Raw genomic sequence first — 13,331 nt, forward strand, 5'->3', positions numbered from 1 at the left:
CTCACTCTAGTACACTTGCCCCCTGGTGGACTAATGACGGTCTGCAACCTAAATGCTATAAATCAAAACGTATAGGAGGTAGTGTGTAACACATAACCTACTTTACTCATATCTGGGACGTCAGACGTTTTTCAACCTTCGGGCTAGACAAATTTTCATGAATAATTATACCTGACAATTAACTGCACACACCTGGACCAGGTGTAAATCAGTCCCTGATAAGAGGGGTTACAAAAATATGCAGTGGAACTGGCTTCAAGGTCCAGAGCGGAGTTTGAGGCATATAGGGAATAAGGTGCAATTTGACCCAGGGTGCCCTGCTGCCTCTGGATCAGCCATGAGTCACTCTAGAACAGGGCTCGCCAACCCTGTTCCTGGAGCACTATCCTTCTGTAGGTTTTCAATCCGAACCCAGTTGGAACTAACTAGGTTCCGCTTATCAACAAGCTAATTATTAGAATGAAGTGCGCTAGATTAGGGTTTCAGCCTAATCTCCGGACAGTAGCCCCTCAGGAACAAGGTTGGAGAACACTGAACTAGAGCTAAATGCTCTGTGACGATATTAGGAGGACTGAAATGAGGGTTTAGCTCTGTGTTTGTAGAAACATTATCAGCGTAGGCTGCTGTAATAGAGAAATGTAGAATTTTAAAAGGTTGCATTTAATCTAGACTATGCAATCTATGTTACTGTCATCAGATGAGTGATAACAGTTAATACTTGGTTATCAGTAGGGGAGGTTTTTGTATTTCAGCGACTCCTGATTTAGCCAAAGGGACAAATACGTAAAAATGTATCAAACAATGAAAAGTCCTTTATTGCCATCAGAACATGAGTGAGAAGACCAGAGACAACCTGACAGAGTGAAGAGTTGACAGTACCTAAACAGTACTACTAGCATACACAAACACACGTCAACATTCTCCCCAACCAGAAAGACATAGGGATACAGGGAGCCAAAAGAGGGAGATACAGTAGACACGAGTGAGGTATACGTTTCACACAAACAATACATTAAGTGCTCAATCGGTCTCTTAATCCCACATGCAGGCATGCACAACTGAATTCATTATTTGAAATAATCAGTGCTCTGCTCTCATTCCATTACACAGAAACAGACAGTTTGACCAAAAGGGGGCAACASAATCCAGTAGACACCTCAACCCAATTTAACCCACTCAATACTTGTGGCTGTGAGAACACTGATGTTCCAGGTTTGTGTTAAAAACGTATTGTAATACTTAAGAGTAAGAAATGGGGCTTATTCTATTCTTAGTCATACCAGTAAAAAGGCAGCCATCTTGTGGGTCAATGAGTGGTGTAAAGGTAGTCAGAGAAGCCACTACAGTACTAAAGTGTCTAAGGCAGGGCTCTCCAACCCTGGTTCTGGAGAGCTACAGTCTGGTAGGAGCAAAAGCCGGCCTACAGGATTGTAGTTCTCCAGGAACAATGTTGGCAAGCCCTGCTCCAAGGTATGGATTCTTAAACACATTCGATGTGGACATTAGCAGCAGTTCTAGTAGTGGATGAAGTAATGGTGAAACTGAAACGTGACCCTCTCCCTCATGCAAAGCTACTGCTAAATGATCATGCAAATTGGCGTGTTTATTGATTTAGAAAAATAGAGCGCAAACTCAGACAGAAGAAATCAATCAGTTCATCTCAGACAGTTGTTGATTTCACTTCCATTTTATTTCACATTTTCTATGATGTGGAAAGAACAAAAGTAGTTGAGAGGTAACCAAGACGACAGTAACAACATGAGCCCACAAGCCAATAAGAGTTTGAGTCTCCTCCCTCACGCCCCTCGCCCGCCACCTTTTAAGAACAGGACAACCACCTTGCTTATAGTTAGTTAATCTCAAAAACACTCACGTCTCCTCCGACCATAACGTGGGGCGACCACATTGACTGCACCCCACCGCCCGTGACTGAATTGCAACAGTGTCGTGTTGCGGTTGCAGTTTGTGCATCTGTGTGTAACAGTGCGTGTGTATGGCTCTACTTATCTCTTTTGAAGCTGCGCTTGTCACACAGTCAGTCTCCTCTCCCCCCCACGCCACACAGACCCTCTAGAAGGGTGAAATAACGTGGCCAGCCTTCTACCGTCTACCTCCCTCCATCTCGTGGTCACCGTGGCGTGTGCGTTGGGACTCCCATGGTGCGGATCACCCAGGCGTTTGTTAGTGTGGCTGGGAGCTACAGCGCCATGTTACCCTACCTCCCTATTCCACACAGCCAGTACGCCCGGAGAAAGAGGCACTGTGAAGTTTTGTTTACAGTCTAAATCCATCGACTTATCAAGTACTCAATCTATTTCCTTGTCTGTCAGTCTGAAAGGCTGTGTGTAGGACCAGCCCTGGACACGAGCGTCAAGCAAGGGAGAGGGGAAGTGACGCAAAACCTCTTCCTATCCTCCCAGCCAATAGTGGCCTCACCTGGCATTGTGAACTCACCACTGACCCAGGGTTGCACACGTACATACACACACACACACACAGCCCAAACGCTGTCCAGTCCACTCTTAGGGAGGACAAGCGCCTTGAATTTCTTGTTTGGCACCAGACTCTGGCCAGTCATTCGTTCCCTCGTTCTTTTCTGTATTACCACAGTTAATACTTCTGCAATCATTTAACTCCCCCTTCCCTCACTACTGGTCTGTTCTCTTCTCAAAGAAAAACCTCTTTCCTGTGAAACAAAAACAAACTAGTTTTTTTTTCTTTTCTTTTTTCAAATTCAAGGCACAATGTCTATCAATAATCACATCTGTTTGACTTTGTCCATCACCAACTGACGTTTAGGCCAGGGTACGTAACATAACACTCCTGACGCTTGTTCTTCACCTCTTGGACTCGTCCGCCCATCCCTCCTATCCTCCAGCTAGCCTCATCTACCCTCCGGACTTTAAGACTGGTAAAAGACATGTCTGTTTGAATGGGAGAGCGGCCAAAAGTCCAAACCAGTGATAACATCAAAATAAAACAAAAACTTGCAAAAAAAAATAAAAAATAAAGTCCCGTCCTGTGTTTGTTATTTCTTTAAAAATCAAGTCGTATCCACCAGCTATTTTCTGGCAAGCTAGTTGTTTTTTTATTTAAATAAGCACTAAGTACTGATAGATAGGATAACATACACCATTACGTGTGTTTTAAAGATGCTTTTGTCGTTTTTATGTACTTTCTCTCCCCCCTCTCTCTCGTAGTAGTATGAATCTGGTATTTTGTCGTTTTTCACTCATCTGTTTTAATGTTTAAGTAAATGCAAGCAGGGACAGAGTTTGCCATGAAGTCTTGCTCTAGACGTGGGTTTTTAGGGGGCGAGGCCTAGTCCTCTACGAGACGCCGTTGACAAGGGTCTCGCTGGCTGTGGCCATGCCGTTGCTAGGGGAACGCTTGGAGGGGACCATGTGCTCGTCCCTCTTGGCACTGCTCCCGTTCTCCTGAGGAAGGAGAACAGGGGAGGGAAACGGTCAGTTTAACAGTTTCACTAAAAGCTGACATCTCCGTGTGTGTGTGTGCGTGCGCGCACATACCTTGAGCTCGGGAGCAGCGAGTGTTTCCTGGGGAAGGGTCTGTCGGCTCTGGGACTCGGCGCGGGAGATGTAGTCTGCCACGGTCACTGCAGAACCAAACAACCCAGAGAACAGTGATGTAACCAGGAGATCCAGTATAATGACAACCCCAGCACTACACAGTGAGGGGATCAGACTAAGGAAGGATAGGGTAGAGAATAGAAAACTATCCCAGGTCCAGACTGACAACATGGAGGGACGGTCTGACACACTACTCACCCTCAACTGGCAGTCTGTCACAGCTGGCAGATCCTCCCTCTGGGTGGTTGCCACGGTTACGGCGACGGCGGCTCCTGTTGCGGCGCTGGGGTCTGCCCTGCTCATCTGGTAAAAATGTTTTTTATAAGAGATAGGAAGTCAGAAAATAAACATTATACTTCAACATAGCCTCACAGCATAACCATCTGGCGTTCTACAAAATTAAGCCTCCAGGCTTCCTACCCAGTCCATTCTCGTTGGGTCCGGCCTGGCTGTCTGACTCTGTGGCAGCGGCGTCCATCACACTGGGCTCCTGGTCATTGCGGCGACGGCGAGAGCGTCTCCTGAGGTCTACCTCTCCCACCCCCTCGCTGGCATCTGTGTCACCCTGCTCACTCTCACCCTCCAGCAGGGAGAACGGGTTGCTGTCCGGGTCCCTCAGCACTGGACAGGGGAGAGAAAGAGGGAACGTGAGAGATGGCAAGATAATGCCTTAGTATCAAACTGCACCACCTTCCAGTTATGAGAAACAACTAGACCATGGGGTTTGACCTGGAAGATGCCAATATCACCCAGGTCCTATTCATTAGGGCTAACTGTAGAAAAACGATTTGCTACAGAATACGCAAATTAGCGTTTCTCATTGGACAAGTTCAGGCAGTACTTCCCTAATTCTGTCAGTTATCTTCCATTTGGTGCTTAATGAATACAACCCAGTACCCTAGCTTGGACTATTAGCCCCCCGTGTTGTACCGGAGCTGATTGAGTTGGAAGGTCGTGAGGCAGGTCCTCCGCGGCCCCGTCCGGTGTTGGATCCACGGCCCCTGCCACCCCGGCGGGAGCCCCGCTCATCTCCACCCACGCCCCGAGGCCGCTGGTCACGCTCATTGAGGTCCTCAGACTCAGAGGCGTTGGACTGCTCAGAGTTGGTACCTGTAACACATAGACAGAAACATACAGCATTAAAAAAATGGTATGGAACAAGGGATGAGCAAAAACAGAGGATAAAGAGAGGGTGTGCATGAGGAAAGAGGAAGATGCAGGGGGGGTGGGGTCTATGTCAAATAGAGGGTGCTTATATTTGTCCTGTTCACACATGTACAAGTGTGTAACCTGTACAGTGTGTGGTGTAAAATTGACTTTTTATAATGTTATATCCCACTCACTGCCAGGGATCAGTCATTACTAAAAGCGACCCTGGAGCAATTAGGTTTAAGATCCTTGCTCAAGGGAAGATCGACCAATTTTTCATCCTAGTCGGCACGGGGATTACTAGTCCAACGCTCTGAACGCCAAGTTACCTGCCACCATACGTGGGATGTTCTACTGGTAGTCTAAGTATGTACCAGTCAACTCATCAGCAAACCCATGAGAGGGTGTTCTCCTAGTAGAGTCAGACTGGTTGGTGATCACTGTAGCAAAGCTCAAAATTGAACCAGATCATCGTCCCTGAAGACTATTGACAGAGTGTAACCTGCAAAAAACTAATATCACACAGAACCAACAACTAACAACCCAGAAAGGCAATTGAATTATTCAGATAAGAAGCATGCCAGGTTTGTTAGGTCAGAATCTGTCATAAACAGGGAGGGATCAAAGGAGTTGTCTAGTCACCATATCCAGAGTACTGGCTGTTGGAGGGCCTGCGTCCTCGGCCGCGGCCTCCGTAGATGCGGGAGGTGTGGAGGTTGGTGGAGTTGCTGCTCTCGTCCGTCAGGTAGCCCTTCTCCCTGTCCCCGGGGCCGGTGCCCCCGACCCGACTAGGGGGAGCACGATAACCCACCCCGATCTGACGGAGTTGCTCATCAATCTGCAGCCGCTCCAGACGCAGCTGCTCCACTTCCTGTTAGAGAGACAGAAGTACATGTTAGAACTTACATCCTAGACTCATTCCTATTGGGCAGAGTACATGTTGGAACACACTACCGTTCAAAAGTGTGGGGTCATTTAGAAATTCCCTTGCGTTTGAAAGAAAAGCACTTTTTTTGGTCCATAAAAAAAATCTAATTGACATACGCTGCCTGAGGAAGACTAGTTGAAACGCGTTGCAGTTGTGGGTCCTGATGCACTATGCTGACTGCTCCCATATGTATTCTTATGTAAATATATTCTGTTAATAGTCCACTGAAGTTTATTGGAAAGTACTACTTGTCTTCTTTCATTACAACAGACAGAAAGAATATCTTGTGTGGGCAAAGAGCCTGGACCTCTGTGGGCTGACAAACATTTATTTTGAAACATACAGGACCCATCCCAAAATGGCATCATATTCCCTATATTGTGGACTACTTTTGACGGGAGCTCTATGGGCCATACTGCAACAGTTTGACGTGAAATTTCAGTATCTGGAGAGAAGGAAAAAAGCCTTTTCTAGACTGACATCTCTCTTTTTCAGTTCTGCAGTGTGGGCAAAACTGTGGGTAGCCGGATCAGTTTAGGAGTGTACGGGCTGGGGATCAAGTACACTGACAGCAGTTCACTGGGGCCTTTTGGTTAGGTGAGGTGGCTGAGGGTGTCACTTCAGAATGCAACAGCTGCTGAACAGCTGACCCTTGAGGGAGGTGGCTGACCAGGAGCAAGGGGGTGCAAGGATGGGTAGAGGCGTTATTTTGGGAGGCTAGGGTCCAGATAACCTGTAATCTACACCGCTACCCCCTCTTCCCAACCCTGAGCAGGGGACTATTTATAAAAGCACACAGGGTAAGGGTAAAACGGAGCTACTCTCAGCAGCTTTCACACGAGGTGAAGGGTGGATGGAGGGGGGACAGGTGACCAAGCTGAAATGATCTGGAACCCCCACAAGTCCCCATACAGTGTACAGTACACAGAACACCTATTGAAAGACACTAGTTTCCACATGTTCACAAGTAGGTAGATTAGAACTTGCTCCTGATTCAGGGTCAGATATTAATTGCCTTCTATGGTTAAGGTTATGATGGGGGAGGGTAATTTGATCCTAGAACTGTGGGTAAGGGGAACTCCTACCATGCGTGTATATTCAGGCCATTGGCCCAGTCATTCAGTGCCTAGGCTTACTCTAGATATTCAGAGGCATATAGGGTCAACATATACAGTGCCTTGAGAAAGTATTCATACCCATCGACTTACTCCACATTGTTCTGTTACAGCCTGAATTCGAGCTACACACAATACCCCATAATAATAAAGTGAAAACGTGTTGAGACATTCCTGCAAATTTATTGAAAATGAAATAGAGAAATAAAATTTACATAACTATTCAAACCCCTAAATCAATACAGATTAGAATCACCTTTGGCAGCGATTACAGCTGAGAGACTTTCTGGGAAAGTCTAAGAGCTTTGCACACCTGGATTGTACAATATTTGCACATTGTTCTTCTAAATTATTCAAGCTCTGTGAAGTTGGTTATTGAACATTGCTTGACAGCCATTTTGAAGTCTTGGGTTTAAGTGATTTACATGAAAACTATGCCACTCAGGAACATAATGTGGTCTTGGTAAGTAACCCCAGTGTACACTGGCCTTGTTTCAGGTTATTGTTCTCCTGAAAGGTTCATTTGTTTCCCAGTGTCTGTTGGAAAGCAGACAACCAGGTTTTTGCCTGTGCTTAGCATTATTCCGTTTCTTTTTTACCCCCCCCCCAAAAAAAAAGTGTAGTCCTTGTGTAGCATACCCATAACATCGCAGCCACCACCATGCTTGAAAATATGAAGAGTGGTACACAGTGATGTGTTGTGTTTGCCCCAAATATAAAGCTTTGTATCCAGGACATTGAGTTTTAATTAGTGCAATTTTGCAAAAGGATGCATGTTTTGGAACATTTTATTCTGTACAGTCTTCCTTTTCACTCTGTCATTTAGGTTAGTATTGTGGAGTGACTATAATGTGGACCAAACCTCAGTTCTCCCACATTACAGCCATTAAACTCCCTGTTTTAAAGTCAACATTGGCCTCATGGTGAAATCCCTGCGCAGTTTCCTTCCTTTCCGGCAACTGAGTTAGGAAGGATGTCTGCATCTTTGTAGTGACGGTGTATTGATACACCATCCAAAATGTATTTAATAACTTCACCATGCTCAAAGGGACATTCATTATCTGCTTTTTTAATGTTTACCCATCTACCAATAGGTGCCCTTTGCGAGACATTTGAAAAACTCTCTGGTCTTTGTTTGAATCTGTTTCAAATTCACTGCTCGACTGAGGGACCTTACAGATAAGTGTGTGTGCGGTACAGAGATGAGGTACTAAAAATGTTAAACACTATTGCAAAGAGGCCATTTAACGTATTAAGCCATAACAAACGGGGTTTAATACGTATTGACTCAAAACATCTCAGCTTTCCATTTTCAATGAATTTCTAAACATTTCCAAAAACAATTCCACTGACATCATTAAATCTCAATTAAATACAGTTCAGCCTGTAACAAAACGTGGAAAAAGACAAGTGAAAACTTTGAAGGCACTGTAGCTGACAGTACGGAACCTAAAGGGTCTGTCAGGCCACAGTGATACCGTAAAAGAGGGATCCGAGGTTTGATTGACATGAGCAGAGGGCTATTATTTGTCTGGTGGTCTCTGTACGGGTTTCTGCCTGTGTCTCACCTGTAGGTAGGCCACATGGTACTCCAGCAGGGCCTGGGCATTGCTGATGTTCTCCTTAGTTCCCACAAAGACGAAGGGGACCATGCCCTGGAGAGGAGGAGAGGAGAATGTAAGACAGTAGACTGGTGGAGCAGACTTACTAGTGGAGAGCGCGTCATGAATTTGAGGAGGGCGAGTCCTGCTGTTTAGTCATGGACATTTGTACATTTTCGCAAGGGCCAAAGAATCGATGTATTTACGTTGATGTAGAAATACGCTGAATGAAAGAGGGTTCTCTTTGAAGGAAACATGTTAGAAAACTTACGTGTACGCTCACAATCACAAGAAAGCACACTGAACAACAGATAAACACCAACCGATGAGACCCCAGCCAACCCCCCTAGAACGGGCGACGTACAGTACAGACATGCTGTGGAAACTGAAATGGCACAACTGGCAGCCTATAGACAGAGCTTATGATTTTACAGAAATCTCAGTTGAAGGACTGCTGGATTTCCTGCTTATTCTCTCCTAATTCCAGAAATCTTCCAACCAGAATCTCTGGAAATGTTGGGAAAGCTATCAGAATTTTGACAGAGACGATGGTGGTGACGGTGAAAACATAGAAGCGGTAATTAACACCGTGGTACGGTTATTGTTAGAGCGGCCGCAGCGCTCCATTCACCTCTTGTTTAGGGGCAGTGTCTTCTCTGCCAGCCCCCTGCCTGCCTACCTCCTCCCGGGGAAGCTTTTTGTCGTTGTCCCCCTCGATCCGGACCCGAACCACACCCGACTTGTCTACGATCTCCTGGATGACTTTTCCATTCTTGCCGATCACTTTCCCTGGGAGAGGAGGGGGGGGGGGGGGGGGGGGGGGGGGGAAGGTGGACATTTGGAGACTAAGGAATAGTTGGCCGAGTCAGGTTTATATTAAAATAGAAAATGATGGAACAATTGAGATTGTATCATTGTTTCTCAATACATGCATTGTACAGGACATTTTGTGATTGACTAAATCATGGGTATGTGCTTTAACTCACCGACGAGGTTCCTGGGCACCTGGAAGTAGTCTTCTTTGAACTCCAGGAAAACCCTGGCCAGTTTCACTGCTTCTGGAGTCTGCAATGCAAACAAGCCATTATACACAGACAAAGACTGCCACACAGACCAAGACCCCTCTCTCACCTAAACACACACACAAACACGACACGCCCACACACCTCTCCGTAGATCCTGAAGGTGCAGCTCTCCTCCTCCAGTTCGATGGCGGTGACGCCGGGCACCTTCCTGGCCTGCTGGATGTTGGCACCGTGGGAGCCGATGGCCAGACCCATCAGGTCTTCCCTTACCTTCACCTCCTCCTGGTATGCTGACGCCAGCTGCTTACTGGTCTGGGGGGCAAGGAGAAATGTGTGTATGTCTCAACATTTTGATAGCCGGTCTCCAAGTTACATTTTAATTGAATGAACAGGATATACATTTGTACCTCAAGGTGTTTAGTGGCTTCTTCGTTGCGGGACATGAGCATGAGCTTGGTACGGATGCTGCGGAAGTGCATGTCGCTCAGGAGAGCAGCACGCTTTACTGACGTCTCGTTCGTTGACTAGAGAAAGAGAGAATTAGCGTGAGAAAGCTACTTTCACAGAAAAAAAGGACAAAACTAGGGTCCGTTAAAAACATGTCGGAGTAGTTGTGTTGATATAGGATCAAGCCCCCAGTCCATATAACCTTATGAGTTACCTAAAAAGGCTAAATTGATCCTAGATCAGCACTCCTACTCTGAGAAGCTTAGTGAACACAGGCCTTGGAAGCAGTAGATGTTGTGATACTGACCAGCACGGTGAGCTCGTGTGAGGCTGCACTGTAGAAGATACAGTTGGCTCCGATGGCTTTCCTGAAGTCTTTGTGGATGTTGTCGTTTGCACAGCTGTTGGTCCAACAATAAACTCTGGGTGAATCCACAGTTACTCACAACAATAACAACGCACTATGTAGCTACTGAGAGAGGCGCCATTGGCCTGGCCAAACACGACAGAGCTCAGATGACATTTCAATGTATTTAACTGTAACAAGAACCCCCCTCACAAATAGCACCCTATAACCTACATAGTGCACTACGAGACGGAACGGTCAAAAGTAGTGCACTAAATAGGAAATAGGTTTGCCATTTCATGTCAAAGCAATATACTCCAATGACTATTGGAGTAACACCCGTAGACAGTCAGACAGTGCAGCGCTACAGCGTGGTGAGGCTGGTGTAGTGCAGTGCCAGGGTCAGACACTCACATGTCCCGGAGGTCTTCTGGGACAGCGATGGGGACCTTGTGGAAGGAGTTTCGGGAGGAGGGGCTGTTGGGGTTGACGGGCCGGATGCGTTCGTGCGTGACGATCTCGTTGTATGTGGCGTCGCAGGCTGCGTACTCGATGACGTAGAACTGAAGGGTTCAAATAGAGACAAGGGTTCTCAGAGAGAGAAATGGCAAGAGAAATAAAAGTAGTGCTGAAGAGAATTTAATCAATAGAGACAGACCCATATGAATATATGGGCCAAATAACGAGGGGCTATATTCAGTCAGGCTAGACACGTTAATACTACCCAACTACCTAGTGAGCAAACACCGCAACAAATCTAAAACAGACCAAGACTGCATTCATACCACAGACAACTTATTTCTCCATCGCATTGAAGATTAATAGGGTTTTTAGGGAAAGTAAATCAAAAATGGCACTTCTCTTTAATATTTCATCCAGCTTAGGTTTTATTCATTTGATTGATGAACCAAGTCCCTTTTCTAGTCCCCTCTGGCTCAGAATGAGAGAGAGCCCGAGAGAGCGAGAGAGAGATGGAACACACCACACGCCATGCTCTAAGGCCAGTATTAAAACCATCACTAAACAAAGCAGACGTTCCAACAGGGCTTTATCACAGATCCAAATACAATTGTCGTATCTAGCGTCACACAGCACGAGGCCTCAAATAACTAACGCCTCCTCAGTCTCACCCTACTGACCCATAGTCAGTCTGCCTGTTTGATTCCCATAGAGCTCTGGTCAAAAGTAGTGCACTATATAGGGAATAGGGGGCCGATTCGGGAAGAAAACACCTAGCCACTCCTGAAGATCTGAGAGGATTGAATAGGTATAAAACAATGGTAGTTGCTTCAGTGTTCCTTCTCATAGACTAGGTGAAACTTCCCCCATAATTCCACCTAACCAATGCTTTCTGATCTACAGAAGTGCGTCAGGTGTAGGGGTCAATATGAAATCTAGAACCTGTGTATAGTCTGGGTGGCCCTACAGTATGGGATTAAACACACCATGCGCTTCCTGCTGCCTTAGCTGACCCTATTAACCTACATTAGACTGCTGTCGGTCAGTCTAGCCAAGGAATGACTGAGGGATATCCCATAGTGGATGAGGAGGGTGTGTAAAACGCTGATTCATCACACACCATGCACATGACGAGGGTGCACCAAATGACAACCTGGACTGATCTTGAAAAGAGGACTAAATAGCTAAAGTATTGGATGAGATCGAGATATTCTTCATGCCTCTGTTCACATTAGAGTGAAACTCAACCCCTTACGAACACACACCGTTGCCACCCCCCCCCCCCCCCCCCACCGACCCCATGCCGGCCCCAGCGTGCACCCAACCCCTAACTCACCAGTCCCTGACTCACCTCTCCCTTCATCATTCTCACCCGGGCCAGCCACCAGCCACATGGCTCCTGCTCGTTGGCCCTGGAGTACACCTGGGGAGGGGTAGAGAGATATTTAAAACTGGAGAGAGTTTATACCTGCAAGGGATGCAAAATTCCACCATGTCCCTGGTTAAAAAATAGATCTGGATTTCCTCTTTAGGCCCATTTCCTCCTGTATACAGGAATCTTCCAAACAAGATTTCTGGGAAAGTTACCATCATTTTGCAACCCTAATACCTGCTTAGGGACGCATACAGCAAGGATGGTACGAGAGGAAAATATCTGGAAAATTACAAAAAGAGGGAATATTTCTTCGGAAATCTAAGTAGCATAAACCATCACTTTCAGGTGTGAAAAACCTATAGGAAAGTGATAATTGTGAATGTATGAGATATAAATAAATGATATGGACAATGAGATGAGTTTGTCTCATGGCGATAATGAGTGCTGCTGTGATGAATGAAATCCTAGCTGGCTAATCACGTGGTTAATCTCTCTCTATATATCACGCTGCCGTGGTGAACAGGACTCCGGGTAATCTCTGGACTAGCAGGGAACTGCCGCATGGGTAGTAATCTCCAGCTATGACTGCAATCATGGCGGAGGAAGCAAACTAAACCGTTGATAGTGATATGGATTAATGTATGGTACGGGACTCTGTATGACATCACAGTTCACTGGGGGGAAACCGTGATTCCCCCCTCCCCAGAAATCCCGGTTGGAAGATTCCTGGAACTTCTCTAGAATCAGTTTTCCAACCCTAGAGGGAGATAGTGGGGTCTGCGACATGACATGAACAGCCTGGCGTACCTCAACCTCATCTCCCTCGCCGATGTCCTTTTGGTAGTCGGCTGGGGGCGGCAGCCGCACGTCACTGAAGGGCAGCTGTCTCTCTGGTTGCCAGCTTTTTAAGGGGACAGGGAGAGAAGACAAACAATCAAACACACACCGGTCAGCCATCTTACAAACAGGAGAAACCTGAAAGACTACAACATCGGCTGACTCCCTCCTCCCGTCATGTGATTTATAACAGGAAACAAGTCCACTACCTTAAACACTTTCTCTTGCCTCTGCATGCGCGTGCGTGCAGGGTTCTATAGTGCGAAATATTTTGCTGTGAGACCAGGAGTTTCATATTTTTCATTGTGCTCCTAAATATCTGCGCGCGCCTACATTTTAACTTAGGGACGCACATGCTCCTTGTAAAAAAAGGTCAGTGTGTGTGTGCGCGCTTCCAGAACATAGAACCTAATGAAAGAACTACTAAGAAACACAGCAAAACACAGGAGACAACACCCA

The 13,331-nt window shown here is 46.3% G+C and overlaps 1 protein-coding gene across 4 annotated transcripts in view; it reads right to left on the reverse strand.

Annotated features, from left to right (window-relative positions):
- Positions 1–790: 790 nt before the first annotated feature.
- Positions 791–13,331, reverse strand: part of LOC111960420 (FMR1 autosomal homolog 1) — a 30,589-nt gene continuing 18,048 nt past the window's right edge. The window contains exons 3-17 of one of the 4 annotated variants that reach the window (XM_023982415.2): positions 12,843–12,936; positions 12,012–12,083; positions 10,616–10,764; positions 10,163–10,256; positions 9,816–9,932; positions 9,550–9,720; positions 9,370–9,448; positions 9,063–9,172; positions 8,351–8,437; positions 5,382–5,610; positions 4,521–4,700; positions 4,011–4,211; positions 3,789–3,893; positions 3,531–3,616; positions 791–3,437 (exon numbers count right to left, since the gene is read on the reverse strand). In XM_023982415.2, the coding sequence (XP_023838183.1) occupies positions 3,330–3,437; positions 3,531–3,616; positions 3,789–3,893; positions 4,011–4,211; positions 4,521–4,700; positions 5,382–5,610; positions 8,351–8,437; positions 9,063–9,172; positions 9,370–9,448; positions 9,550–9,720; positions 9,816–9,932; positions 10,163–10,256; positions 10,616–10,764; positions 12,012–12,083; positions 12,843–12,936 (1,882 nt within the window). In that variant the 3' untranslated portion in view covers positions 791–3,329. Of the gene's footprint in view, positions 3,438–3,530; positions 3,617–3,788; positions 3,894–4,010; positions 4,212–4,520; positions 4,701–5,381; positions 5,611–8,350; positions 8,438–9,014; positions 9,173–9,369; positions 9,449–9,549; positions 9,721–9,815; positions 9,933–10,162; positions 10,257–10,615; positions 10,765–11,996; positions 12,084–12,842; positions 12,937–13,331 lie in introns of all 4 variants that reach the window. The other 3 variants (XM_023982413.2, XM_023982414.2, XM_023982412.2) reach the window with 3 other exon arrangements.

Source organism: Salvelinus sp. IW2-2015, linkage group LG37 (genome assembly GCF_002910315.2).
Source record: "Salvelinus sp. IW2-2015 linkage group LG37, ASM291031v2, whole genome shotgun sequence".
NCBI lineage: Eukaryota > Metazoa > Chordata > Actinopteri > Salmoniformes > Salmonidae > Salvelinus > Salvelinus sp. IW2-2015.